General features: G+C 40.8%; 3 protein-coding genes across 3 annotated transcripts; 2 read left to right on the forward strand and 1 right to left on the reverse strand.

The window, feature by feature from the left end:
• emp3b (epithelial membrane protein 3b (MAM blood group)) lies at positions 1 to 2551 on the forward strand. Its single transcript, XM_003444793.4, has 5 exons — positions 1 to 145; positions 1101 to 1188; positions 1280 to 1382; positions 1462 to 1602; positions 2138 to 2551. Exons 2-5 carry the CDS (start codon positions 1111 to 1113, stop codon positions 2299 to 2301), a joined length of 486 nt encoding a protein of 161 aa, XP_003444841.1. The 5' UTR covers positions 1 to 145; positions 1101 to 1110; the 3' UTR covers positions 2302 to 2551.
• A 165-nt stretch (positions 2552 to 2716) lies between these two features.
• On the forward strand, positions 2717 to 10192 carry zmynd12 (zinc finger, MYND-type containing 12). Its single transcript, XM_003444883.5, has 8 exons — positions 2717 to 2984; positions 4553 to 4682; positions 5045 to 5216; positions 5317 to 5486; positions 6590 to 6712; positions 6792 to 6879; positions 7428 to 7573; positions 9359 to 10192. Exons 1-8 carry the CDS (start codon positions 2857 to 2859, stop codon positions 9500 to 9502), a joined length of 1101 nt encoding a protein of 366 aa, XP_003444931.1. The 5' UTR covers positions 2717 to 2856; the 3' UTR covers positions 9503 to 10192.
• Positions 10193 to 10809: 617 nt separating this feature from the next.
• Positions 10810 to 27027, reverse strand: rimkla (ribosomal modification protein rimK-like family member A). The gene is made up of 5 exons (XM_003444882.5): positions 26209 to 27027; positions 18605 to 18835; positions 16734 to 16820; positions 14759 to 14962; positions 10810 to 14085 (listed from the first exon to the last, which is right to left on the reverse strand). The coding sequence occupies exons 1-5, from the start codon at positions 26369 to 26371 to the stop codon at positions 13565 to 13567; spliced, it is 1206 nt and encodes a 401-aa protein (XP_003444930.1). The 5' UTR covers positions 26372 to 27027; the 3' UTR covers positions 10810 to 13564.
• Between the last annotated feature and the right edge of the window lie 303 nt (positions 27028 to 27330).

Here is a 27330-nt window from a genome sequence, read left to right on the forward strand (position 1 = left end):
AACTTTGGGAGTAAGTGACCAAAATAAAGGGGGTGTGGCTAAGCGAGAAAAGAGTGGACCACCAAGAGGGGCTACTATAGTGTAGAGCGGGGAAGCTGCTGCTAAGCTGCTGAGATCTAGTTCAAGTGAATAAGCCACATCCAGGGTAAGTACAGCTTTCTTTGAATTTTGAAGCAACTTCTCTAAATATCTTGTTAAATCAAGTGATTTAACAAGGTACCAACAACATAACATTTAACAATTTGTAGACCACGTCATTTATCAGCCTGGCTAAAGGCAGTGATTGTATCACACACTGTGTTACTGTAATATCTGTATTTGAGGTTTCTCACACAAAAATGATCATTTTCAGTTGATTTTTTCTTTGCACTTTAATGTGATGGGTGAACTCAAGCGGAATGACATAATTTGAGAGTAATTGTGACTCCACCGCCCATCCAAATTGTCCTCTCCTTCAGATAAAGATCTTTACAGGCAATTTTTTCCTGTTTCTTCTTTTCCTGTAAGCCTCCTTCTTCCTCCTCCTCTGCTTTTTGTCTCTTTGAATTTATATTTATTATGAAATTAAAAGGACTCTTAACTATTAGCTGCTATGACAGCCAGTTTAGCAGTTTTGTACACTAAAGTACAATGTCAAATCTTTGTAAAACACTTTTTTCCCCCTAAGACTGATTTTGAAGTTTACAAGTAGATTTGGATTCAATCCGCATTTAAATGTGGATTAATTTCAGACCATTAATCTTTTCATGATGAAAGAAGCCTTCAGAAGAGCAGAGAGGTTAACTGAGTAATTATTTTGGCGCTACTTAGATTTCACTGGGTCCACAGGTTATTTTGCTGCTGTAGGCTGTAAACACACATGCCCAGTCAAAGAGAAGTTTTAGAAATAACTTCTCTGTGGTCTTATGTAACACAGAAAAATCTCTGTTCAGCTCCTCAGATTTTTCCATTTAAAGTTTCAAAAACAGGAAAGGTGCCCAACACTGGCTTTCACTGTGGAACCAACAAACACATTAAAAGCTTCACACACAATTTCCTTTACTGCGCCGGATGCCAGTGGCTCAGGAAACCTAAAAAAATGTCGTGTTTGATTTTGGCAGGTAATTAAAAATGCCGTACCTGCTGATGTTTGTCACCCTGCTGCATCTCATCACGCTGGCAATACTGATTATTGCAACCATGGAGAAGGTAACAGTCAACTTTAGGAAGTGGTGAGTGTTTATTTTTCGTATGTGTGACATAGCTGACTCTGTGTGTAATGTCTGATCTCTTTTTTAAGTCTTGGTGGGTGTGGGAAGGGATGGAAAACTCAGACCTATGGCACAGCTGCAGGTATGACAACTCCACAGAAAGCTGGCTGTGTTCACCCAACACTGAAACTCGTAAGTTTTTGTCGCTGTAAAATGAAATAGCTCTCCCTCAAGGTAAAAATGTGACTCAGGGAATGGTTTACTTCTTCAGAATGGCTCCAGGCAGTGCAGGTCTTAATGGTTCTCTCGGTCGTCTTCTCATCGGTCTCCTTCCTGGTGTTCCTGGGTCTGCTGTTCACCATGTCTAGGGGCGGTCTCTTCTACTTCACTGGACTGTGTCAAATCTTTGGAGGTAACAGTGGAGTGAAGCAGCTTGCAAAATATAGTGCCACTGTGTCATTAGGACATTTGAAAAGGATGACAAATTAAATAGTGCTTATTATTATGCTACTCAAAACTGCTACATATAAGTTGCTTGTGGAAACTTAACTGGTAGATTAATGCTAATGTTTCTTTTTTGTAATCATATGACTTATACTATTAAAAATAAAAATATCTGGAAAGCAGGGGCGGGAGTCTAAGCAGAGATCCCCAGATCTGCCTCTCCACTGTCATTTAGAATATGTGCATTTATTTTTTTAAACATGTCACCTGAAATATTTGAGATCACCCCTGTTTTTAAATGTCTTCTTTGAGGCAGTAACCACTACTCCTGATAAAATGTGAATGACATGGATCTGTGTTGGTCATCCAAAGTATATGCTGTTGTTGCTCCCACTATACTTTATGTGACCTAATTAGTAGGTACTAACACTACAAACGTTTCTACTATCTATCCCATTAACCAACTATTATTGTGTCTATGTTTTTTTGTGTATGTGTTTTAGGCCTGACAGCCTTTTCTGCAGCGCTCATCTACGCAATACACAACAAGGAAATCCTTGAAAAGAAGCTGACAGGACACTTTGGCTACTGCTTCATCCTGGCTTGGGTGTGTGTCCCATTGTTGCTGTGTAGTGGCGTCTTATACATCCATCTGCGCAAGAAGTAGTGATCTAAAAAAGGAACACAATGTCAACCCCATCTATTGTTGGAAAGAGGCACGTGCCTATGTTATGTTTCTTAAAATGTTGCTGATGTTTTTATTTGTGTAGACATGTATGCTGAGAGGAAAAAAAACTTAGGATATAAAAGGTTTAATGCTTGCCTATTTTGAGACATTTTCACTGCAAAAAGTATTTTGTTATTCACTGTTACTGTTCACTGTCATGTGCCAACCACATAAAGTAATCCATAAGTAAGTGACACTGGCCTTATTAAGAGACATTTGAATTTCTTTTAATTTGCCTATTCCCCTAATATTTTTTATGTATAAATATATATTCTTAATAAATATCGGACAAAACCACAAAGCTTTAAGTCTCTATTATGTTTTCAAACCAGCTTTACATCAGGGAGGGAAACTGCTGAGGCTGTTGCCATGTCAACCATAAACTAAACAGGGAAACCTAATTGGTACTAGCTTTGGAAGCTAATAGCTTAAAAGCTACTTTTTATGTTGCAAAATTAAGCTCATACCGACTCGTAAACGAGCTTCGTAGCAATAATGGAAGCTGAATCTCAAGGGTCCGCGATAATTCCTTTTGCCTTGCCCAAAGGAGCGGAAAAGTTCTGCGAGCTTTGCCAAAGAGAAGCCCGCCTGCAATGTAGCAAGTGTCGAGTCACTTTTTACTGGTAAGCTCAGTTTATCAGGGCTATGCCCGTGCTAACGACTGACCCGTTATTTATATATATATATATATATATATATATATATATGTATATATATATTTTTAAAAAGGCATGTATTGTGTTTAGTTTATATGGTTTGGTCAGAACCGTGTTTACGGGTTGGACGCTAGGTGGCAGCGTTCGCCATGTTTTTTCCCCCTCCCACGCTCACACATACATAACACGTTGGTAAGGAGGGCGTTTTAGTGTGATTGTCATGAGGAGGGAGCGGAACAGCTGGAAAATACATTACCACAACGCTTATTTTTGTTCTGTTGCCTGCGTGTTGTTTTCATAATATAATTTGCTGAGCTTCAGCTTTTATGTAAACCCGATGTTACCTTCTTTGACACTGTTTTATATGCGGTTCCAGACCATAACATGGTGCTAGTCAGTTTCCCCGTTGGCACACACTGTGGGTAGTGAAGAGGAGCATGTGGCGAGATCACTCCCTGTGGGGATTTATGGAAAGGGATGAGCAACTAAAGCCAGTCTCAGGCAGCTTACAGACACTTATTGTGGCTGCCATCCTTTCAGCCTTTAAAATGGGTGAATGAGAGGCACAATTTTTGGTTTTACTTAAAAAAAAACATAGATATAAATATAGATACACATATATATATCAGACAATAAGAATCAGGTTCTCAGGATTCTTAAAGTCTTTAATTACACGTGAAGCAAACATACTGAGCTATTCCCAGTCATGGATTGAGCCAGAGTAATACAACTGGGTCAGAATAGGGCTTTAGGTTAAAATGGTTTAGTCTTAAGTCATCCTACTTTGGCATGCGAGTTATGTGTGTGGTGATTGTTTGGTGTATTTTGCATAGAAAGCTCAGCGGGGACAAGAGAGTACATCCTGAAGAGACCACTTGATTTGTGTTTATCTCTGTGTGTGCCTTTCTGTCTGTCTCTGTACTCTCACAAGCACAAGCTGTGTCAGTGCTACTGTTGATATGACATGGTCAGATTTCTAGGTCCAGCTCGCTGCTTCACACTGAAGACCATATAACCACAAGTACACTGGAATGAGCGCACATTTTTCACAGTAGGGGGGAAAACCCCAGCTGAAAAGCAGGACAGTTTCCACACAAGTGTGCAGAAGAGGAGAGCCAGATGAACAAAATTACAGACCAGTTATGTAATGGCATATAATTTAGTATGCCCTCTGTGTACTCAGATGATATCGCTCCTGAATCAGAGAGACTCTGCCCTGAAAATGTTAGCAGAATCCAAACAAGCTGTTACTGCACAGAGAGATTTTTACAGTCAAGCACACATAATAGTATCTGTCTGGACAAGAGAGGTGAGCCTGATCCATATGTTTAAATCATTCTCAACAAGTATGAGCTGCAGCTCAGCTTATGTCATAAATCGTGATTCTTTATCAGTAGCTTCATTGCCAGGAAAACATCAGCCTCAGTGTGCATGGGGGAGATTTATTATGCATAAAAATGCTTCTCACAAAGTCCTGAAGTGGCTTAAGAGAATATAAATATGACCGTATGACCTGTGGTTTTTAAAACACCCAGTGCTGCAGAGCACCAGCAGGCTGACTGGGTGGGGATCCACAAGAGAATTTGTCAGCTTCTTGTTCCCATCCGCGCCCTGACACTCCGCAGTCTCCAACAGACCAGTCACACTGAAACACAAATTAAAAAGGTGAGGATGCGTGGAAATCACTGGCACCACATATTAGGAGAAAAAAAATATGAAATTTTGAAGTTTGAGTCTAGGTTGCATTTACTGTCAAAGAAGATACAAAAAAGGACTATATTATTATTCCTTGAATGGTTTATTTTCCCTTTTTCTTTATATGATTTGTCATTATGGTGCACAAGGTCCAGGTCTAGGTTGTAGCTCCTAATTTTGGAAATATAGATTCTGGAAAAAATATGTGTTACAGCTGAGCGGAACAGTCAAATAGAGGCATTAGTGTATAGACAACTGAGATAGTGTTTTATTTTAAGAGGAAATAAGATATTTTAATTTGATGCCTATCTTGGATTTGATTTCTTATATAGGCAGAGCTTATTGAGATTTGCAGGTTGGTGGCTCAAAGCAAGCTATCTGAGGGAAAACACCAAGAGGCTCTGCCTGCTGCTCAACTCTGCCTGCGCTGTTCCATAGACGTTCATGGCCCTAACACCGTCCAGCTGGTCCCTGCCTACCTGCTGCTGGCTGAAGCCAACATGGGTGAGAAACAAGCACAAAATGGCTTCTCAGTTCAAATGTTCTCTTATCGTGTGATGTTTCATGCATGACCATGTGTGTGTGTGTGTGTGTGCATCTCCAGGTTTGGGTAATCTAGACCTTGTGGCAGATTTCCTGTCCCAGGCAGAGTGGGCAGTGTTGAAGAGTCCAAAATGTGGTCTCACAATCCACCACCAGCTCCACAGGAGCCTGGGCCGCCTCCATGTGGCGACCGGAGACCTGGAGACTGCGTTGCATAACTTTGCAAATGATGTCTGTGTCATAATTAGCACATTACCGGTTTCATAACTTTATTGATATTGTGAGGAGCAGAAGCAATTTGCTGACCAAATGAAATCCATAACGGCTTGTTTATTGCTCGAGCATGTTTTTTTGAGTACGATACAGTATTGTGTATTGAATTAGAGTTTCTTGGGATTTTAAAGGGGTGTTGAGCAATAGTTTTCAAGGTTTTCTTTTTACTCATTTTAATCCAGTCCTTGTACCTGACTCTTCTCACAAGAATGAGGGTTTTTTGCTTGTTTGTTAAGCCATTTAACATTGACCCGTGAATCATTCAAGCATAACAATGGCACCTAACTCAAAGATATGAACCGGTGTTATGTCTACACAAAGCAGACAACTTAGCAAAGAGCCAATTTCATTGTTCAGGTACTTCACAAAAGCACATCATTTTTGAAGCTATGCAAAACGCCAAAGACAGCACAATGTGGGAGGTACAAAATAGTATTTTTGCACTAACAAAGTGATTTCTGAAGAGCTGAAAACTTGGCATATCTTGTCCTGGTGTGCTGTGTGTCCTAAAAGAAAAATGAGGAAACTGGAAAAGGGGAACTCAAAAGAAGAAGTGGCCTAGAAAAACGATCTACTTGTCACATAACCTAAGAGAACCATCTGGCCCTTGAGTTGATCCATCTACAGTTTATTAACCATCAAAAATAGTTGCAGTTGAAGGCTGACAAGCAGAATTTTTTAAGGAAGGGAAACAGTGAGAAAAGCCTGAGGAGTGTCTACAGCCATCTGTAAAACATGGTGGAGTGATGATTTGGATCTTGTCAAAATTGATTGAAATAATGATAGCAGTCAAATACCACCATTCAAAAGCATCTGGAAAGTGTCTGATTGGTTTATCAGCATGACATTGATGCTCAAACACACTGAAAGTGCAGTAAAAGCAAACCTGGTTAGAACAACAAACAATGGAACAAGATCAGTTACGGACTGGCCTCCCCAAAACCTGGATCTCAACATTACTTAAGCAGCGTGAGATCATTTTAACAGAGAATGCAACAATAAGCACTTTGCACATGTTTTGTGTCGTATGCATCAGTATGTATATAACTTGATTTCCCCAGATCTACTTTGCTACTGAGGAGTATGGTCTGGATAGCACAGTCACCTCTCGGGGCTACTTTCTCATGGCTGATGTGTTTACCAAGCAGGGGAAGATGCCCACTGTTCGTTCCTTGTACTCTGAGGTTAGTTATGTTCTAATTGCCCTTGAGACTAAATTTATCTTCTATGCCTTTTACTCATACTCTTTTGCTCATATTGTAGGTGGCACGTATTTGGCACTGTCACCTGACCAGACTTCTCGAGACTCGCAAAGAAAGCATCCAAAATCCACCGGTGGACTCCTTTTATGGTTTGTTGCAGCCACTCTGCATATATGTTTTGTATATATGGTATAAAAAGGTTATAAAACCAATCTAGTCAATTCAGCAGTTCAGCAGAATCAGACAATAACATCACCAGTCCATCATTCATGCTCCAAACTGTCAACAGCCAACAGCTCCACTGGAGTATCACTGAAAAAATAAGGTCATCACTTCTATATTTGGAGTGTGTCTTGCTGTGCAATCTGAAAGCTAAACCCCAGATTTACGCAAGCTTGCTTAGAGCTGACTAGAGACCACTGCTGACACTACTGTGGCTGTGCAGCATCCATGCCACTGCCCAGTATCACAGCTGCTGCCCTACATATAATGCTAAGCCTGTCAGCAAAACAGTTTCCCATGCTATCTGGGATGTTTACAAGGGACAACACAGACATACAGACAGGCGTTTGTTTTGATCAAACTTGAACACATGCATGTCACTTGCTTTCTTTCATTGTTTGAGGTGGTAAAACATGTTTGAGACCACAATAAACTAGACGACATGCTTTTTTTTGTGTCCATGCCTTTCAATCAGACAAAGCCGAGCGAGTTGAAGTGGATGAGATGTTGAGAACTATGTTGGAGTTTGAGCAGAAAGACACCAGAAAAGACCCAGCACGGATTGCAGTGGTGGCCCACTGCCTGGCCATGTTGTCGTTCCTAGGAGGAGACTTCCTCAAGGTGAGCCACCTGGTGAGGTATTAGAAGTTTAGTTTGCCACCGTGACCCATTTCCCCATTTCCCTATTTCCTACTTGTGTTGTCTGAAGATGGGATTATCTCTATTTGTCTACTGCTAAGTCTCACGATAAGGTGGGATTTAGGACTAGCTGATGGGACTGTCTCAACGCTCTGACTGCGGCCTTGATTGCCCGTCTCTTCTTAAAGTGGCAGCTCTTTGTGTGTGTCAGTTCTAACTTTGAGATGTCAGGCGACAAGGCAGATAAAGCCATAGGGGTCTATCTGCACAGCAAACAGCAAAGCACGTTATGTATCAGGCTGGTACGAATCTGATGGGATCCTACTTCTAAGGTCAAGTAAACATAAGATAAAGCATGGAGCAATGATACACATGTGGATTTTTTTTTTCACAGCGTTTATTTTTATTTGGTGGCTTATAGGCAGGGCAAGATCCAGTGCACTTAGATATTCTTTTACTCAATCAACAGCTACACCAACCATATATATATATATGTGTGTGTGGGTGTGTGGGTGCACATGTGCCATGGTACCCTTGTATTCACTACAAAGTGATACTGTTTCACAGTTGGTATTGTGTAAAGTAATGTTAATGTTACAGGTCTCTGGGTTTTTGTCTTAGTGCTGTACTTATAAAAGTACATCAGTGTAAGAACAGACAGTTATCACGATTTGGATGCATTATTATTCTGAGGAAAATATAAGTAGTTTCTCTGAACATTAGATAAAAGAGCCTATCTGTAGTCTTATCAGCTTTGTATATGGTACCAAGGGAGCTGTGGGTAGATGCAGTTATGTCCAGGTTTTTGGATAAGGACACATTTTTAACCGAAACGCTTGCTGTTTGGTTTAAATTAGGTGACTTGACTTGGCCACCAAGTAATATCTAATTTCTTTGAGTTCCTTTTGCAGTTTGCTTTGGGGTCATTATCCATTGTGAGCTGTCTGATTGGTTTTGCAGCATTTGGCTGAATCTAAGCAGAGAGTATGGGCAAATATACTTCACAATTCATCCTGCTCCTTCTATCAGCAGCCACATGGTTCCACTGGCAGCCATACATGCCCATGCCATGACATCACCTACACTGTGTTTGACAGACGATGTGGTATGCTTCAGGTCACGAGCTGTTTCCATCTTTTTCCATAATTCTCTCCTCTCATCATTCTGGTTTATCTTGGTTTCATCTATCTACTTTTATATATTTTTTAATTTTTATTTAATTATTTTCAGAAAAATCAGAAAATCAACCTCAGATATTTAGATCCAGAAAACATGAAAGAACACAAGCCTCACCCAGGCATGAAACTGTTTGTCAGTCATTTGTCCAGTTACTGAGGCTCTGGAAATGGGGGACTGGGTATAAAAATGGCTACAATTCCATTAAAACAGTGAATGCAGTACTTGGGATAAACCCCTCAATTTAATGCTGAAAGTCTGCACCACAGTCACTTCTTCATTGTTTGCTTTAAAAGTCACTGTGCTAGTGAATGGAAGCAAAATTACCCAAAAAAAGTGTTATTGACCTGGCTATATAATACTGAAACTCCTATTAACAAATTGCAGCTATTTTTATGAATGCTGCTCAAAACGTTCCTAATTATTAAGGATAACATAACAGCCAAGCAGACCAGCTTACTAAAGGGTAAAGTGGGGTAAATAAGTCAACTGGGTTGCGGTCCAATTTCAGTGATATCATTATATAAGGCAGATTTACTCTCTCTGGAGGGTTTAACAGCTGCAGTTGCTGTGTTTGTTTCTGTGTGCCAGGCGCAGGGATTTGGCAGCACAGCCTTGCAGGCCAGCCAGCTGATACCAGACCATGACCTGACAGAGCCCATCCAGGCCCTGCTGCAACTGGTGAAGATACTCCACACAGTCCCACATCCTGGCTCTGCGGAGTCACAGTACTAAGCCCTGCCCATCGCTCTGCTTGGAGATCTGCGCTTTAATAAGGATATTTGTGCCGCCCCACAATGATGAAAATATACAATCAAATGCAAAATTTTCCATATGCTGTACAGTATTATTGAGAGTGGATAAAAAAAATAGATGCACAGATACAGTTAAAAGAAAAAAGACACATTTTCACTTGTTCTGGATAATGACTCGTCTTTATTTTAATCTAAAAAAAAAAAAAAAAGGGATATATATACATCATTTTGAACATTAGTGAATTACATCTTTTTGGGATCCATTTCTTAACACTGTCAAAATGTTATGGAACACAAAAATGATCAAGGGCATTTGCTCAAACCTTTGTGATGCAATGTTTTTGCTTGTTTTGTACCTAGCAACCTGGAGCCTCTACACCAATTCGCCAAATGCAGACATAATTAAAGATTTCCAGTGTCTGCGTTTTGTCAAGAGAGCTGCACTTTTAGAGGCAAAAACATTGCATCGTCCTCCTGCAATGGAAAGAATGTTGTAAACCTGTTAGCAAACCCAAGGTTCATGTCAGAACAGACATTTAATTGCTGAGATCTTACACAATATGTACAATTCTGAAACAATTATTCATATCAAAAAAATCAGTTTTAAAATCATCTCACTACTTGTGTAATTTGCACTGAATTTATACAATAAAACATTTGTTGTTGGTCAGTTTTTTGGCATTCAGATTCAAACACGGAAACTCTCAGATTTTCCCATATTCCCTTTTTCAATTTCTGAATACATTAGCAGCAGTTCGGAATTAAATATTAAGTTTGTGCACTGTTGTTATACACAGTGACTCATCCAGAGGTCCCTACATGTTTGTTCCAAACTGGCCAACTTTCATGCAGGCCAATCAGTTTCCTTCCCTGTTTTGTTAGCATGTGGTACCCCTGTTCCTTTCAGTAGCTTCCATGCCGTTTATTTACTTTATAACAGTAATCTATACAGACCAAGCATAAAGAAATCACTCAGAATTGGGACCTTGACCTCAAGTGATCCTTAAAACAGTGTTCCCAACGAAAACCAGATGATGAACTGGCATTCTTAAAGTCACTGGAGCACAGTTTAGTGAACCTTCATTGGCTAGATGGATCATGTATAAAATACAAATTCAAGCAGGGGCCAGAAGAGAGAAATTAACATTCCACTCTTTCCTATGGCTAGCTAATCATGACTTTTAAAAGATATGTGATCTTTATATTTACACCTATGAACACGATGTGGAATGACGCAGGTTTCGATACAAAGACAAATACTTCAAAGAATGGGGGACGACAACTGGAGATAGTTCACCAGACAAGCGTTTATGTCAGGATGTGATTTGATGAGCACACCCACCAGCCCTCCCGCATCAGGAGGGTGGACATCAGCGGATTTCACAGTTTGTCAGATACTTTGATCATATGGATACTGGACAAACATCACAGTCGAGTAAATGATGTTGTTTTCCTCAGTGGAGACACTGTGATCACTTGACAGCAGACTTAAAAGCTTCCTTTTCTGGTTGTCTGGCAGATTTTGATTTGGCACCCTCCAGCAGGGGCCCGCCGTTAAGAGTCCAGACAGTTAGTAAATTGGGCCCACAACACAAGGAAAAAAAAAAATCAAGCTTCACAGCGGTTTCACTTTATTGACACAATATTAGTGCACACAAACCACTTTTTTTTCTTTAAAAATACCATAAATTAGGAAGTAAACGAGGAACAATATAAAACAAGCAAGGAAAAAAAAGTGCATGTTAACCATGGTATATACCATAAAGTCTTACACTGTAGTTTACAACCTTTTTTTTCATTGTTGTTTATGTATATTTTGTCTGCTTGTAGGTATGTGTTATGTTTTAGACATGTCTCTAGCTTGGATGGATGTGTCATGCCTTTTTGGGGGTCAGGGCTGAGATCCAGGCTGCTTCCCTGAGTTGTGTTCGGCACAAAGCGTTATACAAGCCTAACAACATGACCGTCACCATGTGAAACAATTCTGGGGTTCATTTTTGTGCTTTTGATCATACCTGTAAATTAAATCTTAGTGAATGGTTCCGCAGCACACCCTACAGCTATGTTATTCATTTAAGGAGGCATACAGGAGGTAAATTCAAAGGAACAAAAAAAAAGTAAACACAAAGGTCTTAGCTGCTCTAATCCCTGGATTTCCTTTCTTTTCTTCTCTCAGGAAAGGAAAAAAAGCTAAATTATATTTACGAAGACTTTAAAAATATAGGGTTCTTTTTTTTTGTACATTATGCCAACATTATTTTGTGGGTTAGGATGCTTAGTTCTACATATAATATGGCTGAGAAGGCTCATCTGACCAAATCCAGAAAGTTTAGCACCAAATTTCACTCTCTGCCTTTTAATATTGAAAGTCTATACACAAGAGTTACCCCACAACTTATTAAAAATATCACTGTTGGCAATTGTTTCAGCTATTCCAGTCTAATCTGCCTGGGTGTAAATATACGGTAAAGTTAATTGATTATCTAAATATTTACATAAAAGATAAAAAGAAAAGAAAAACATAAAGCATGTCAGGGGCCATTTAAAACCACAAGGATCCTGGCTGATATGTATTGTATGTCTGAATATCTGTTATGCTATGGCAGTGAGAAGTCACATATTTGAGGTATATTTTGTTTACAGGTGTAGATGCAGCTTTCACACTCTGTCTAAACTTTCCTAAATATGTCACCTTAGCAAGAGAGAGAGAAAAAATAATAAAGTGCCAGGCATTTAGTGGCCATCAGTAGCAGACTGCTACTGCTGGTAAGGCTAAACAAACATACTATATAGGAATGTCAAATTAAAATTTGAGCAGTTAGTTCATTTTTATATTCCAGTTTTGCCACTCAAACACATCTGGTGCTTGTTGACATGAATCTTTTACAGCTCCTGTTTGTGCAGGATGCTTGCGGGTCCTCTCCTGTGTCCTCAGCTTGAGCACTACATCACTGCACTGGAACTGACAGAGTAGTGCGCCTAGCATCCCTACTAACTGAAAACACTTCATGTCACCTCCAATTCACCAAACCTGACTGCAGTCTCAGCAGAAAACCTTTTATATGACAACAGAGATTATATGTAAAATAATGTTGTTATAATATGATGATTAAAAACATGGCAGGTGTATGCTTTCACCCATTCACAAACACCATGTAGGAACTCATAAAGGCCAGTTTGGCACTAATTTCTGTATCCCAGTCTAACCTCATGCTGCAATTTAAGTTTAGATCGTGGGGTTTGTGGTTTTGGGAATAGAGATGTAAAGAGAGGAGAGTCAGGGGAGCAGCCTCAGATCTCTTTTTGTTTGTTTGTTTTTTCTGTTTTTGTGTAAACATGAGATGTCTTAGTGTTTGTGTCCATGGATGTGTCAGGACAGCCCCTTTCAGATATGCACTCCTTTCCATTAATCTGATAGCAACTGAATGTGTCATCTTCAAGTGTGAATGAGCACCCTTGTCACTTTGACATAAAAACCTCAACTGTAACCGGACAAGCTCACCCCTTGTAGCTTTACATCTTTATGATTTCCTCAGCTTTCTAGCAAATGCCCCATTGGGCAAAAAAATATAAAAATCTAATTTCCAATAATATTAAAATATTGTTCTATGACTCATTTTTGCAATATCAAATCCGGAGGAGCAGAAGAGAGCTCTCGTTTTTGGTACCACACACTCAGACCCTGCTGTTAGTGATAATATTGAAAAGAACTAAATGATCAGAAGAAAATGGCAGGTCTTTTGTACGTCTCTATGGCAAAAATATCGAACACACCATGGCTCTGTCTGAATGAAGCCATGAGGAGTGGTTACATAATGTCTGAATGACAGGGTGCCATCACTTTAACGGACTGATGAAGCCAGCAGTGTTACATATTGCATATCTGAAAAGGGCTAAGTTTGAGTCTTTTTTTGTCTGCACTTCTGTTTTCATGGTTTTTGGACTGATATGCAATTTTAAAAGGAATGTCGATGCCATTAGTGTGTGTGTGTGTTTGAAATGCATTTGTGAGGTTTGTGTGTGAGCATGAAGATGTTTGGGCTCACTCAGTCAATAACTTGATCTCATTGGCAAGGAGGGTGTTGAAGTTGTATGCTGGATCAGCTAGGTCAGGGAGATCAGGCAGGCTGGGGGCTGTGGACTGGCAGGGTGACGACTGGGAGGGCTCGGCCAGCTCTGGGTCGCTCTCGCTGGAAGTTGACCCCACGCTCATGTTGCAGACTGCTTCAGGCAGCGAGCCGCCGCCAGAAGGCACGTTGCACACTTCGGGCTCGCTGCTGGTCTCGCTGGTGCTTGACACGACGGACAGCAGAGACATCTTGCGAGTGAGGCGGTTTGGGAGCATTGACAGGACATAGTCAGCAACAATGCCTGCTACGTCCATGCCACAGGCCTGGTCGAAGGCGATGAAGCCCACGTTTGCGTTGGCCTCACAAACCACAAACGAGCCATCGTTGAGCTGCAGGAGGTCAATGCCGCACACATCCATGCCCAGGATGTTAGACACCTTGATGGCCAGCTGCTTGCCCTCCTCACTCAGGGGGCACATCATGCCTACACCACCTGACAATTCAAGAAGGAACATCAGGCTTTTTAGTACGAACCACAATTTACAATTCTTTCACAAGACTTCATGATAGATTGAGCAACAACTTGATTTTCCCCAGATAGTCAAAAAGCAACTAATCTTTTATAAATTAAGAGCAATTATATAAAAAAAATGACGTGGGGACAATTTGGGATCCTTTATTGTTTTCTGGTTATTTTCAATATTTAATTTCACAATTAAATACCACATCAAATTCACCCTAGAAGTGTCAAAGAGATTTGCTACAGGAATGCAGAAGACTGATGACTGATGTCCTAAATATGTCACAGTGTATTAAAGCCTCAGCTAAACTAAAACTTTCATCCTGTGACAGTGAAGATCAGTCTCCTCAGCTGGAACGCTCCAGGGTAGATTCAGGACAAGCCTGTTGATTTTGCACTCTTTCCCAAAGTTGAGTTCTGAAGCATTTCTGAAGCATTGTACTCATTATACCCAAAATTCAGACATATGCTATGAGCAGGCCAGTTCCTCTTTATGAAAGTCTTTGTTAATAACTCGTGTATACTTTACTTATTACTAAGTTCATCTCTTTTTAAAGATAATTTTTCACACACCACATGACTTTCAAACATGAGGAGAGTTTTACCATGACAGTGGGAATAATTCAGTAATTTAATGTCTGCCTACCCAAGGAGCAGTTGCTCTGCATGCGACCATCAGTGGAGCAACGCAGCATAGAGCCGATGATACGGCCGCCCACTAGGACAACCCGCACATCACGGCCGTGCGACTCCTTGACGTACTCCTGAAATAGGTAGGGGGTATCATGGCGGATCACGTGGCAAAGGTCTGTCAGGTGGTGTTTGTCCCGTGCCAGGAACACAGCCTTGCCTAAGCAAAGGGGACGCAAGATTAAAGAAGGAAGGAAGGAAGGAAGGAAGGAAGGAGGGAAGGGCTAGTTCTTAAGGTTTATATTTTACTAGTCTGTCCAATCTAAACAGATCTATGTCATGCCGGCCTGAAGACATATAGCTGTGTTGATATTACCACACTAAAAGAATTTGCTTGCCGGGTCTGTCATTTGTGGTGTGCTAGCTGAGGGTGGAAAACCTAAAAAGCTTTGCTAACAAGTAGCTGCTTCTGCTGACCAAGTCTCATGCCAGTTCATGTCATACAAATGACAGGATACTCCTCTGAGCAGCCACAGAACTGCTTCTCACACAGGATAGAAGATGCCTCTCTTAATTAGCACTGCTTTGCACTGTCTTCTTATTTTCAAGACCTCTGACCCCTGCTGAGGGAAGAATCATGTGGTTGCTGTGTGTCTGTGCACACCACGCAATAAAAACACAACATCAATAACGGTCCTGTGACTCTTTTAGACATGTGACCATTACTTATCTGACAAAAAACTGAGGAGGTCAGTCAGTACATCAGGCCACTCGCCAGTAACACCAAAACATCTGCTAAGACCCTTGGTGTCATCTTTGACCAACACCGGGATTTTGAATCTTTAAGCTCATTCATTTCTCCTGACTTGAACGTTGCAGCTCACGTTTCATATGTATCTCTCAGTCCTTCATAACCCACCTCCAGTTGGTGCAGAATGCACCAAGCAAGGCTACTAGCAAAAACTAGCTGTTGCTCACATATCACACTTATTTTTGCTTTCCTTCACTGGCTCCCAGTGAAACTCTAAATCCACTTTACAATCCTATTATTAAACTATAAAGCCCTACTTGGACAGGCCCCTGCTTGTATATAAAAGCTACTGAGACCTTGTCACTGCAGCCAACTTCTCAAATCATCAGATCAGGGTCTACTTGTCAATAGTCTTACATGACTACTGACAACTCCAATATAGATTAAGAGACAGTTAATCTTTTCCTCATTATTTTTGATTATGATTGTGTGTCTGTTGACACATAATGGTTCATTATGTGTCTGTATGTCGGAATGTGTACTCATCTTTAGTCTGTTGCTTTTATTCAAACCGTGAAGCAAACTCTGTGTTTTGAAAAGCGCTATACAAATAAAGTTATTATTAATACCAATGATTCAAAATATTTTAAATAGTATTTTCTTTATGTGTGCTCTTGAGAGGGAAGGGCAAAGTGGAATTCATTCGTGTCAATGGTCAACCACAGAGAGAGTAAAAACAGCCCTCCAGACGCCTAACGCATAAAAAGGGTCAAGTTAGTGGTTGACCAGTGACTGCTTTCCTAAACAATGTGCTGTGATGGCAGCCTGGGCCAGCAAAGACCATTGTTATTCCTTCACACAATAGCAGCGACTGTCAATAACTATGAATAGGAAAGGGCTAATGGGTCAGACCGGGGCTGATCTCTTGGAAGCACAACATTAATGCCAAAGCTTCAAACGGTCCCACACAAGCCTCTTGTGTATTCAGTCTAAAAGAGGAAACTGAGATCAACTTGTTAACCATAAACTAAAATAGGTGACCGGATGACCACACTGCACGCATTAAGAGCTTCTGTTTTGTGTTTGATGCAGCACCGCAGTGCTAATCATTTAACAGTCTGCCAGAGAATTTCATATAAGAGTGGACTGAGCTCCAATGAGGGAGTTGCAGTGTACGGATTTTGAGTTATGGCGTTGTGACCAGAATGGATGACAGGAAGTACTGGGCTGATTGTTTTACCTCTGTGGCCACGTGCATTCTTCACTACCACCGGGTAGCCCAGTGGCTCAGCCTCGTCAATCATCTTCCGGAAGTTGTCATGCCCACCTAGGAAATTTTCCACGCACGCACACACATACACAAACGAGGGACACACGTCCCCCACAGTAGAATATATTAAAATACTGTCCTTGGTTTGATAGCATGGTTCACACGTTACAGCCAACTTTGCAGGGCAGGAGAGTGAATGTAGCATGTTGCTATGGAAACAGAAATGACTCAAAACAGCGAGGCTGTAGGAGTGCTGTCCTGAGCGTTTATTTGCTGCTTGATTCATAAGAGTGGAACAGAGGAGTCAGTGAAGGAGGCATTAATGTGAAGCAGCTGACCGTATCTGACACTGATTTATAACAGCAGCCTGTAGCAACAGATGTGCTTAAGCTTTCTGTGCTCTGGCGTGAGAGATGATTAAAATGTGTAAAAATACATTTAAAAAACTGTAGAAATCTTTTTAATAATATAGTCTTCCTTGCCTTTCCTGTGTCTCTATGCTCCATTCAGTGAACTGAGCAGATGTGAACTACCCTGTCACGTGGCTTTTTTCCGATGCACTGCTTCACATGTGCTTTCAATGACAAGGGGTGAAAGAAGACAAAGTTCAGAGAAGGAGAGACTGGACACCAAATGTTGTTCCGATCATAAGCTGCTGAGATAGAAGAGAAAAGGAGTGAGGGGAAGTGATGTCTTTTATTTTGAAAAATCAGAAGGGGAGTGTTAGGTGGGGTGTGTGCGTGTGAGTATGGTTGGGGGGGGGTTACATAAGCTCTCCAGCTGCTCTGCATGCATCGCCTGGCCTACTGTGCAGAGAAACGGATGGAATGTAGGCCAAACACCCCCTCCGCTTTCTTTCTTTTTTTCCTTTCTCTCTCACTCAGTCTGTGTCCTTCTTTTTTCTGCTCTCACTGTGGATTTTCTTGCAAACCGCGGAGAAATATATATACAGCTTTCCGTCTGCCGTTGAATAGTCGGAGAAAATCAACAAGAATAATGACTAAAACAGCAGCCTGGATTTGTTGTTTGGCTATCCTGTGTTTCTTAGCACTATTTTAAACACTGTTTTCACAGATGTTGTGAGTATTAAAACAATTAAAAGGTTTGAAGGACAACTATGTGGATTCGCACATATATGTCTGATTGCTGCACATGTATGTGGACTGAAGCCTGTGATGCAAATTATGTGATTTAAATGTAAAACACAACTGATAATGACATCACTGCTGCTTGAACAGATGCCAGTTTGACTGTACATGATGCAGTTTTACTCCCTATGTGTGTGCATTTGCTTTTACTCAGACAGTATCGGTTTTGTTTTCTATTAACCTTCAGTTTCACCCGGTTTAAATATCACGGGGCAAGCAGTGATGAGCACTGTGACAGACACCTCACTGGGGTATCTATATTTATTTCTGCATTTGTCTTATATGTACTCTGCAGTGTGGACATTATATAAATAATTATATAATATATAATATAAATCTATTATATATATATGCATTATATATATGTGAGTACTTCTACAAACAATAAAGTCAGGTTTGTTGCACATTAACTTACCTACATGTGCTGTATTAATGCTATACTTAAGCCATTTTCACACATGCAATGTAGAGCTGAAATTTCGTTCATTCGTTTAACCAACAAAGGTATAAGTGTGACCTAATCACACTGCACTGGAGCTCTTCTTAGCTAGTCTTTAACCTGTTTGCTACAAAGTCTATGCGATGTCTGATAATTTTCATTGAGAAACGTATAAGAAACACATCCCAATCTGAATCTCCCAGGACGGCGTTCATGTGTAAAAATAGCTTAAGGACACTCAAGTACTGATTTACCGTAAGAGAAGGTGTCAGGAAGAGGCACCCCATGCCCAGCTAGTTCTTGAAACGTCCAAAACTTGTTGACACAGTTGAGTATGGCCTGGGGCCTGTTGATCAGCCGGCAACCCATCTTCTCCAGGTGGCGGAGCACAGTGATGTCACTATCTGACTGAACCCAGGGCGTGGGTACTCGCACCATCACCACCTGTGGGTAAGATGTCACCAATTCCTGCTCTGCTCGCAGTCCTGTAACGGTGGAGGGGAAATGGCAGGAGGGGTAAACAGAGAAATGTATATTTAGAAAAACACTCCTGTGATTTGTTAACAATTAATTCATTTATTTGATTGTTGGTCAACAACCTCATACATATATGAAGTTATTCAGATTATCATTCTGAGTTGAAGTACAAATATTTGATAAATACTGTTTTCTCATCTGTTTCTGAAACTTATGGAACCAGAACCAGCAGCCGACATCTGGCCTGTTTTTTCTATTTTCAAGACAACAAATGAATGTGTCACTGTTAATAGCTCCAAATTCATCCTGAAAGTCATATGCAACCCTGGGAACAATGTGAAAGTTCTCAGCAAGACTCCATCCATCATCTAAGTGTTTGATGACACTTTTCCTTTAGTCATCACACAAATCTAAGAAGACCAGGCCATGTGACCAGGCCAGCCACCTCCAATGCTGGTAAATTTAAGCCATTTAAACCTGCAGCACCTACTGCTATAAATATGTACTTCTTGCCCATGCACATTTGCAGTGGTGGGATAACTTCTTCCTCCTAGACTGAGTGACGGGTATCATCACTGACATACTGACACTCAATACTATTTTGTCACTATGTAGGGCAGTGGGCTCGCAAAAGAAACCCCAAGGGTAATAATCTTAAATTTAATCAAACATAAGAAAACTGTGCTTAAAAACAGCCTGATAAATCTAAGAGATCTAAGATCTTAAATGTATGGTGCTCTGTCCTGCTGAAAGTCAAAATGACACTGGTTTTCATTAACTTGACATCACTTTTATTATGCAAATGAGAGCTAAGTAACTACAATAGGCTAAGTGAACGCTTCTGATTGGGTCATTTCAATTCAGCTCTGAAAGCATAAGCCATAAAAAAACAGGGGAGAAATAAATGAAAGGGCTTGCATGTTGTGATGGGGACAATAAAGCTGGTGTTAGACAGACTTCATAATTTTTTCTATAAATGCTACAAATCCGGCTAATTTCAACATTCATTAGCCTTCTGAAGCAGAGCCAGGCTGTCAGATTTTTTAGGATCAATTGCAAATGGACAGCACACTGAACAATGACAAATGTGTACCTTTGTGCTATAGCAGGAACTTCAAGTACAAAAAAGAAGCGAGGAGACACATTGAATATTAGCCCAGCACTTAGCCTCAACCATGATGTGAATTTCAGCCATCTTAGAACAAGTAGGCTCACAATAGCAGTAATGACCCTGGCTGAGATCATCAGAGGTCAAAAGAAGCTGCTGCATGCATAATAACAACCGATACTTAGCTATTATCATGCAACCCGCCTGCACAATGCGCATCTTACATACACTACTTTAGGGTCATTGTGTCCGCAGACGGGTAAAAAGAAGTGAAACAAGAGAAATGCAGTTGGTATGAAAGGGCTAGGTATGTTCTAGCAAACACAGAGAAAGGGAACAAGGAGAGAGAGAAAATGTGGCGCATTAAAAAAGGAGTATGAAGCCATGAAAAGAACCCCACCCCTCCCTTTCTCTCCTCCTCCTCCTCCCAGTCTCAGTGTTAAAGCAGGAGGATTCACTATCGCTCCAGCCCTATTCAGCGCTTAAGACACACTGCTCTGATTGTGCAGCCACTGAGTCCAATGTGAGTGGTGTTACAGTGAGAAGCATCAGGGGATGTGGTCTCATGGTTTTCGACAGACAGTATCCACAGTGCTCGTCTCCATCTCCAGGGGGACCAAACAGAGACCGGCGAGGCACCCGGATGAATCATTCCTATTCATCTGTGCAACTGCTAGCGCACGCTGCACTGACTGTCATGTGACCACTGCAAAAACTATCCAAAATCCTGGTGTACAATAATTAGAGCATGGGTTTTTGTGATATATGTATAATATATATGTCAGCACTTCAAGCTTTCAAATGTTTCTGTTTGCACCTCCTCTTTCTCACTCCAGACATGTAAGGACAGGTTGAGGAGGAGCAAAGACACAATTTGTTGAAAATGATTGTAATACAAAAAAACAATTAAAAAAAACAAAACAATAACATTATATATTTTCAGTCCGCCTGACAAAGCTAACAAGCATTCTATGCATGCCACTGCAACATCACAAAGCAGGCTTACAAATGCTGTGAAAGTGTTTGGCTGTTTGACCGGAATGCAGTCTCACTTCATCGTCTGTGCATCCTCTTGCATTAGCCCACTGAGACACCAGTTTCTTGTGGTCTGGTTTTGGGGCCACCATGCTTTGTGTCTATTTGCATATCTTTTATCAAAAGCACAGATCAGACAAGAACATTTAGTGTAGCTCCACTGCAACATTTGGATTGTGCAGCACTTGAGGCAGACAAGATGAATCATGTGACTTACATTTTGACAAAGACAAGGCCAAAAGGCTTGTCAGCAAAAACATGAATCTGCTACTGAGAAATTCTCACACGAATTATGTCATATCTATTCTATACTATCTATACAAGAGCTATCTTTTCAATTTCTCCTTCATTGCCATCCGGATGTGCTGGTAAAACTAGAGTAGTTTAGATCTGGCTCTTTGTTGCTCTAGGACAGGGGTGGGAAACTCCAGGCCTCAAGGGCCAGGATCCTGCAGGTTTTAGATGTATCCTTGATCCAACACAGCTAATTTAAAAGGCTAAATTACCTCCTCAACATCTCTTGACGTTCTCCAGAGGTCTGATAATGAACTAATCATTTGATTCATGTGTATTGACCCAGGGTGATATCTAAAACCTGCAGGACACTGGCCCTTGAGGCCTGGAGCTCCCCACCCCTGCTCTAGGCACTGCTTCTTCTGCGTGGCATGCAATGACTGTCATTGGTGGCATGTCAGTCATGTTGTATGTCAGACAAAAATCAGAGGTGGTGATAATGCCTCACCACCATTTCATTGTTTTTGGCTTTGTTCATCAACATCAATCAGGATCAGAAAATATTCAATTCAATTCAATTCAATTTTATTTATATAGCGCCAAATCACAACAAAAGTCGCCTCAAGGCGCTTTATATTGTACAGTAGATAGCACAATAATAAATACAGAGAAAAACCCAACAATCATAAACCCAACAAAAATATGACATTGGAAGGGTTAAAAAAAAAAAAAAAGCAGTAATCATAGAGCAGACAGTGTTCTCTTTGGCTACTGCAACCATGCAAATTACACAGACAACTGCCGATTTGCAGAATGACCATATATAAAAAGAAAAGCTAAGCCATATTAGTCTCTACCATTTGAGGAATAACGTTTTCATGTAGTTTTTAGGGTGTGAGTTACACAACAAGCCATAACTAAATATCTTAACTCTAGCATGTAACATAAAGATGTTGCCATGTGTGTCTTTTGTGCAGGGTTTTTTCCTATCTAATGGAAAAACTGTGAGCCTTTTTCTCAAACCTAATAAAATGCAAATTAACCCTTTCCAGGCCACATGCAAAAACCTGCAAATGAGATCCTGCTGGCTAATTGACAAATAAGTCGTTTTCCTGGAGGAAAACATATGCAATCATGCAACACCCCAAAAATGTTTATGCACTGTCTTTATTATCTGAAAATGCAACATTTGCAAACCACTGATAAAGTGTAACTGTTAATTTTTGCACTAAGATTCTATGAGGTAAGCACCAGAGATATGCAGCATTTCTGTGATAAAGAGCCATCACATAGCCCTTATTTAGTTCATTAACTCACTTCTTTTATCAAATGTACAATAATTAACAACCACTCTGTGATGCATATCAAGTAAACAGCAATACTGTTCATCAAAAGGACTCTTTTTCCACAAAATGTAGAGTTTGTGCTTCATGAACAGCCACACAAAAAATCTATCTAAACCCTAGTGCAGGGCTCGCAAAATCGCTAGCCCGACGTCCCGGGGCTAGCGATTTTTCCAGTCGGGCTACCAAAATCTATCTCAGCCCTGCCCGTCGGGCTATCATAGGAGAGAGAATCGCTGACCGTTATGTGAGTGCGTGTGTAAAAGCAGCAGGATTTACGCCGGTATTTTAGTTCTGCTGAGCCAAATAAGACAGGTCAGGGTGAATAAGGGACAACCAAATAAAAGCCTACCACAAAACGGAAAAGTTATGATAAATCAGACTATGAGGCAAAAAGAAAGCTCAGCTTTTTTTGGTTTCATGGACAAAAGAATTTATGTGGCTGGAATATGACGAGCTAAATAACATGATGTTCTGCCAGGTGTGTTGTGAGTTTCATTTCATTTGAGTCGACAAGCGCCTTTGTAACTGGGACCAGTAATTTTAAGAAAGACTCCATGAGAAACCCAAGAAATGCATTATACTGCACCCAGTCTGCAACACCCAGTCTGCAATATCTTTCCCAGAACAAACAGCAATTGCAAAAAACATACTAAAAATAAACCAAGCACAAGCAGAAGTCCTGAAAAATCTTTCAAAAGCGTACTATGTTGCAAAGAGTGAACTACCATTGGCCAAATTTAGCAGTTTTGCAAACTTCAAAAAGCAAATGGCCCTGATCTTGGTTCCACTCACCCCTTACCCTTGACTTCAGTGGAATTTTCAGATTCAGGATCTGACACAGACTGATTCATGTTCTACACAGTTCTTACAAGTTCATAGAAATTTCTGTTCAATTAGAACCAAGTATTTGAGTTGATGATTGTAATTTTTATACAGTTGTGATTTGTATTTAACAATTTTCTGATTAATTTTTGTTTCTGTTACAATATTATACTTTAATGTATAATATTGTAAAGGAAACAAAACATTAAAAAATTGCTCTCTTTTTTATTCGGGCTACTTAAATTTATTTTGGGCTACCAAAAACTGAAGAGTGCCTCCCAAAGGGCTACCAGAGATTTTGAAATTTTGCGAGCCCTGCTAGTGTCTGTTGTTGCTCTTGCTCTCAGTTGGTAAATTAAGATATCGAACCTGCCTTAATGTTCCAGCTTCACTGACATGGAAGTGTTGCATTTATCATCTCAGTAAAAGTGTGCCCACTGGCATGGATCATGGATTCAGTCTATCTTTAAATTTTTTCAATCACAAGATGCGAAATCCCTCCAGTTTGCTAAATGCTGAGTTTAGCTGTGAGGGGCCACCATTCCTCATTAAAATATAATGACGTGTATGTTGGGGTGGCTCCACTGATAGCTCCTCCTAGGGACACACTGAACTCATTAACTTCAGTGTGGAACGTGGACCTGAACCTGACCTAAAAACAAAAAAAGAAAAATGACGCAGAAATGAAGCAAGAAAACCTTTAAAACTTCTGCTTGTAAAGGTATTATCAGTTTTATGATTTTGACATTATTCTGACCTAAGCTAAAAGAAGAAATGGTTTATGCCCCTCACAGGTCAAAGCTCATCCCTGGATGAGTTGTGATATGAGGGACTTTTGTTTCTCAAATGTTTTCTGTCATACAACTTTTGCTGAAATAACTTCACTGAATTTGGAGTAAGATGTACTAATATGTTAAATGTAAACTGCACATACATTTTTGCGCAAATGTAAATTTGATCAAAACAACACACAGAAATGGAGGAACACGTAGTACTGATTACACTTACAGTGAAATATCACTTGTGTTTCCAGCGTAGAAACAAGACCAACTTCTTTGCTCTAACTGCAAATGTAGCTGTATATCCTTAAGCAATTGTTCCACATTTGCCTAAACTTGTCAAGTGCCTATGGCTGCTGTTTTATGCTAACACAAATGACAGCCCATACGGCCTGGAAGGATACAAAAAACAATATATAGATACAGATATGTTATCAATTACAGTTTGAATCTGTATCTGTAATCCAGTGAGCATTAATACATATCTTTAAAAATAAATAAATAAATAAAACTGCATTTATTGCCAGGTGCATAAAGAAAAAACACACTACAGGATCCAAGCATCTGACCATGTATTCTGAGGCTTCCTGTGTAGAAATCCCACAGCGCAACCAATCTGTTCACTGGCTGTTAATCTGTGATGTCAAGCCAAGGCTCAGAAGACATTTACTTTAGGCAGATTACGAACTACAAGCCATGTTAACTGCCTTGCTCATGTGAAGCTTGTTAAGCTATACAGTTGGACAGCTGTCCACCTGCATTTAAAAATGTGCAGGGTCCAGAGTATATATGTCGAAAATTGTTAGCTCTATTTATCTTGGTAATTATTCTGTGGGCTGTGGTATAACATGTGTGATTATTTGTAACTTCTTAAATGTAATGCCTGCCACTTAAATGCCCATCTGTTTGCATGTGAAATCCTATTTAAAGTGTAAAGCCTGGCTTGACTGAGCCATACTATACAGCAGTTTAATGTAACAGTGTAAGTTAGTAAGGGACACCCTACCCACATTCTTAACCATTGCCATTTTTCACCCTGCACTAATGTCAGCCTAAAATTATGTGTTTTTAACATAGTCTCAATTAATATCTCTGTGTTAATTGAGACCTTCACACAGCTCCTCTCATCTGGTGACATATCCCCACTTCACACCAGCCTGACAAATTCCCTGTTCATCCATTTGTTAGGAGCTCCTGCTGTTGCCATCACATTATTGAGGCCTCCCTAGTCACTTCTATGAAATGTTGTCGTTACATGACAGTCAGAATCACGTGTGTTTCGGACAAAGCAGCTCAAAATGAAAATAAAAGAAGAAAAAAAAGTTGAAAATAGGTGATCACGTTGGTTGTATAAATATTGTAATATGTACAGAAAACCCTGAAAAGCCAGAACAAGTTGATGCATGTTTATATCTAGTGGTAGTTTTCACCCTCATAGTTTCAGTATCAGGTAATAACAAAAAAATCCCGATATTGGCGCGATAAAGATTTGCTTGTCATTTATCTGCATTTAGTCTGAATGCCCTATTCTTTTTCTCCCTATTACTTGGGGAGTCAATTGTAACTATTTTAAATTATTCAATTTTTATATAAATAAAATAAATAATAACAAAGAACCTACAGCCTGAGCTATCAAGAGACGCATTCTGTAGCAAAATTACAACAGCTCACTGATGAATGCCTCTTATCTAATAACTAGGTCTCTGTGGTATTTAAACAACACATTTTTCTTTTAGCTTTTATTGCCCGGGTAATTCAGATAATTTGCAACAGTGCCGGTATTGCAGCGAATTCAGCGAAATTAAATCAAGCGTCATCCTTCCCCTTCTGGAGGCAGTCTAGCTGGAAAAGTAGGTTAGGCGGTCACGGCCATGCTTACACTTCGCTTCCTTGCAAACAGGCAGACCGAGCCAACCCCTGGCTCTGTTTTCAAGCTGTGTGCAACCCCCTCCAAACAATTAAAGTCTACCATTTATAGGTAATACCGATCTCAAATAAAACAAGAAAACCAAACTGTATATCGATTTACGACCGCGCATCGATTGTGTGATACTTGCCTAGCTGGCCCTCGCTGATCGTCAGCACGATTTGATCCATGAGGAGGTAGCGAAATTCTACGTCCTCGTCGGCGCAGTGCTCCTTCAGCGCCCGGAGGATCTGGACTTGTGGATACTCCTGGCTGATGCGCCGGTCGGTCAAGAACCAAACTCGAGAACACATTTTGGCGTACGTTGTTTCAAAAAGAAATCCGTTTGAAAATACAACAACTGTGGGCGTGGAGGCAGCAGGTGACCGGTGGCAGCGCGGGATTCGAGGGTCGGGCGGAGATGGTCACACAATGGAGACCTCGGCGGCTACAGGCTGCGATGTGGCTAACAGCAGGACTGCGGCTCAACCGCTGTTTGGACCGAACCGACTTGGACAAACAGTCTTCTTTATCACCTTTGTTTTCTTTCACTTCCTGCCATTTAGTCTTTCGCTGGTGCAGTTTGTTGAGCCCACACCGAGCTAATTCGACAGCGCGAAGAGAGAGCGACGGTTTTACCCGCAAAAATGTGGGGATGCAGCTCTTGCCACCGGGGCAAACAAAGCACGAGCTTTTGCGCTTTGTATTTCCGTTAGCCGGGTCAGAGCTGCTAGCAAAAAAAATCCCCGCGTTCACAGCGGCTGTTTAGTGCTGCAAACAGCAAAGCTGTCGGCTTTTTTACAATAAACTGACCCGAACAACTATTTTTTCTATAGGTTTGGCTGCTATCCACGAGGTATTGGTGCTGAAAAGTGCACACGCTTCGTTTACAACTCCACTTATCCGCATGCCCGTGCACGGTTATCGGGGCCTGCCCCAAAACAAAGGTTTCAAGAGGATGTAACCAATCGCAGCTCGCGAATTGTATCACTGCCCAAAAAGCACGCGGAAGATGTGGGCGAGCCACTATAATGCCAACCAATGAGGGGAGACTAGGGGGGCCGAGCCTGGAGGGATCGCGCGCTCCGCAGTTCAGCAAGAGACGTCTGCAGAGCGCACGAGACCGCGCACTTTCCGAACCGGTTCAGACCAGACCGGCGAGGGGGTCTGGCGAATGCCGACAGCGCTGTCTCTAAGCTGAAGTGGCAGGAAATGAAACAAGGTCATCACAAGCTACTACATTCTCACCTTCCCGTCCTTTTATCCCACACTC

The sequence above is a fragment of the Oreochromis niloticus genome, linkage group LG20 (genome assembly GCF_001858045.2).
Source record: "Oreochromis niloticus isolate F11D_XX linkage group LG20, O_niloticus_UMD_NMBU, whole genome shotgun sequence".
Lineage (NCBI taxonomy): Eukaryota > Metazoa > Chordata > Actinopteri > Cichliformes > Cichlidae > Oreochromis > Oreochromis niloticus.

Excerpts from the sequence above, each read along its gene's own strand:
- emp3b (XM_003444793.4), top strand. The coding sequence starts at position 1,111 with ATGCCGTACCTGCTGATGTTTGTCACCCTGCTGCATCTCATCACGCTG. Across the intron at positions 1,383-1,461 it reads TTCACCCAACACTGAAACTC|AATGGCTCCAGGCAGTGCAG; the intron begins GTAAGTTTTTGT and ends TTACTTCTTCAG. Across the intron at positions 1,603-2,137 it reads ACTGTGTCAAATCTTTGGAG|GCCTGACAGCCTTTTCTGCA; the intron begins GTAACAGTGGAG and ends TATGTGTTTTAG.
- zmynd12 (XM_003444883.5), top strand. The coding sequence starts at position 2,857 with ATGGAAGCTGAATCTCAAGGGTCCGCGATAATTCCTTTTGCCTTGCCC. Across the intron at positions 5,487-6,589 it reads TGCATAACTTTGCAAATGAT|ATCTACTTTGCTACTGAGGA; the intron begins GTCTGTGTCATA and ends TGATTTCCCCAG. Across the intron at positions 6,713-6,791 it reads TTCGTTCCTTGTACTCTGAG|GTGGCACGTATTTGGCACTG; the intron begins GTTAGTTATGTT and ends CTCATATTGTAG.
- rimkla (XM_003444882.5), bottom strand. The coding sequence starts at position 26,371 with ATGTGTTCTCGAGTTTGGTTCTTGACCGACCGGCGCATCAGCCAGGAG. Across the intron at positions 18,836-26,208 it reads GATCAGCGAGGGCCAGCTAG|GACTGCGAGCAGAGCAGGAA; the intron begins GCAAGTATCACA and ends CCACCGTTACAG. Across the intron at positions 14,963-16,733 it reads GAATGCACGTGGCCACAGAG|GCAAGGCTGTGTTCCTGGCA; the intron begins GTAAAACAATCA and ends CCCTTTGCTTAG.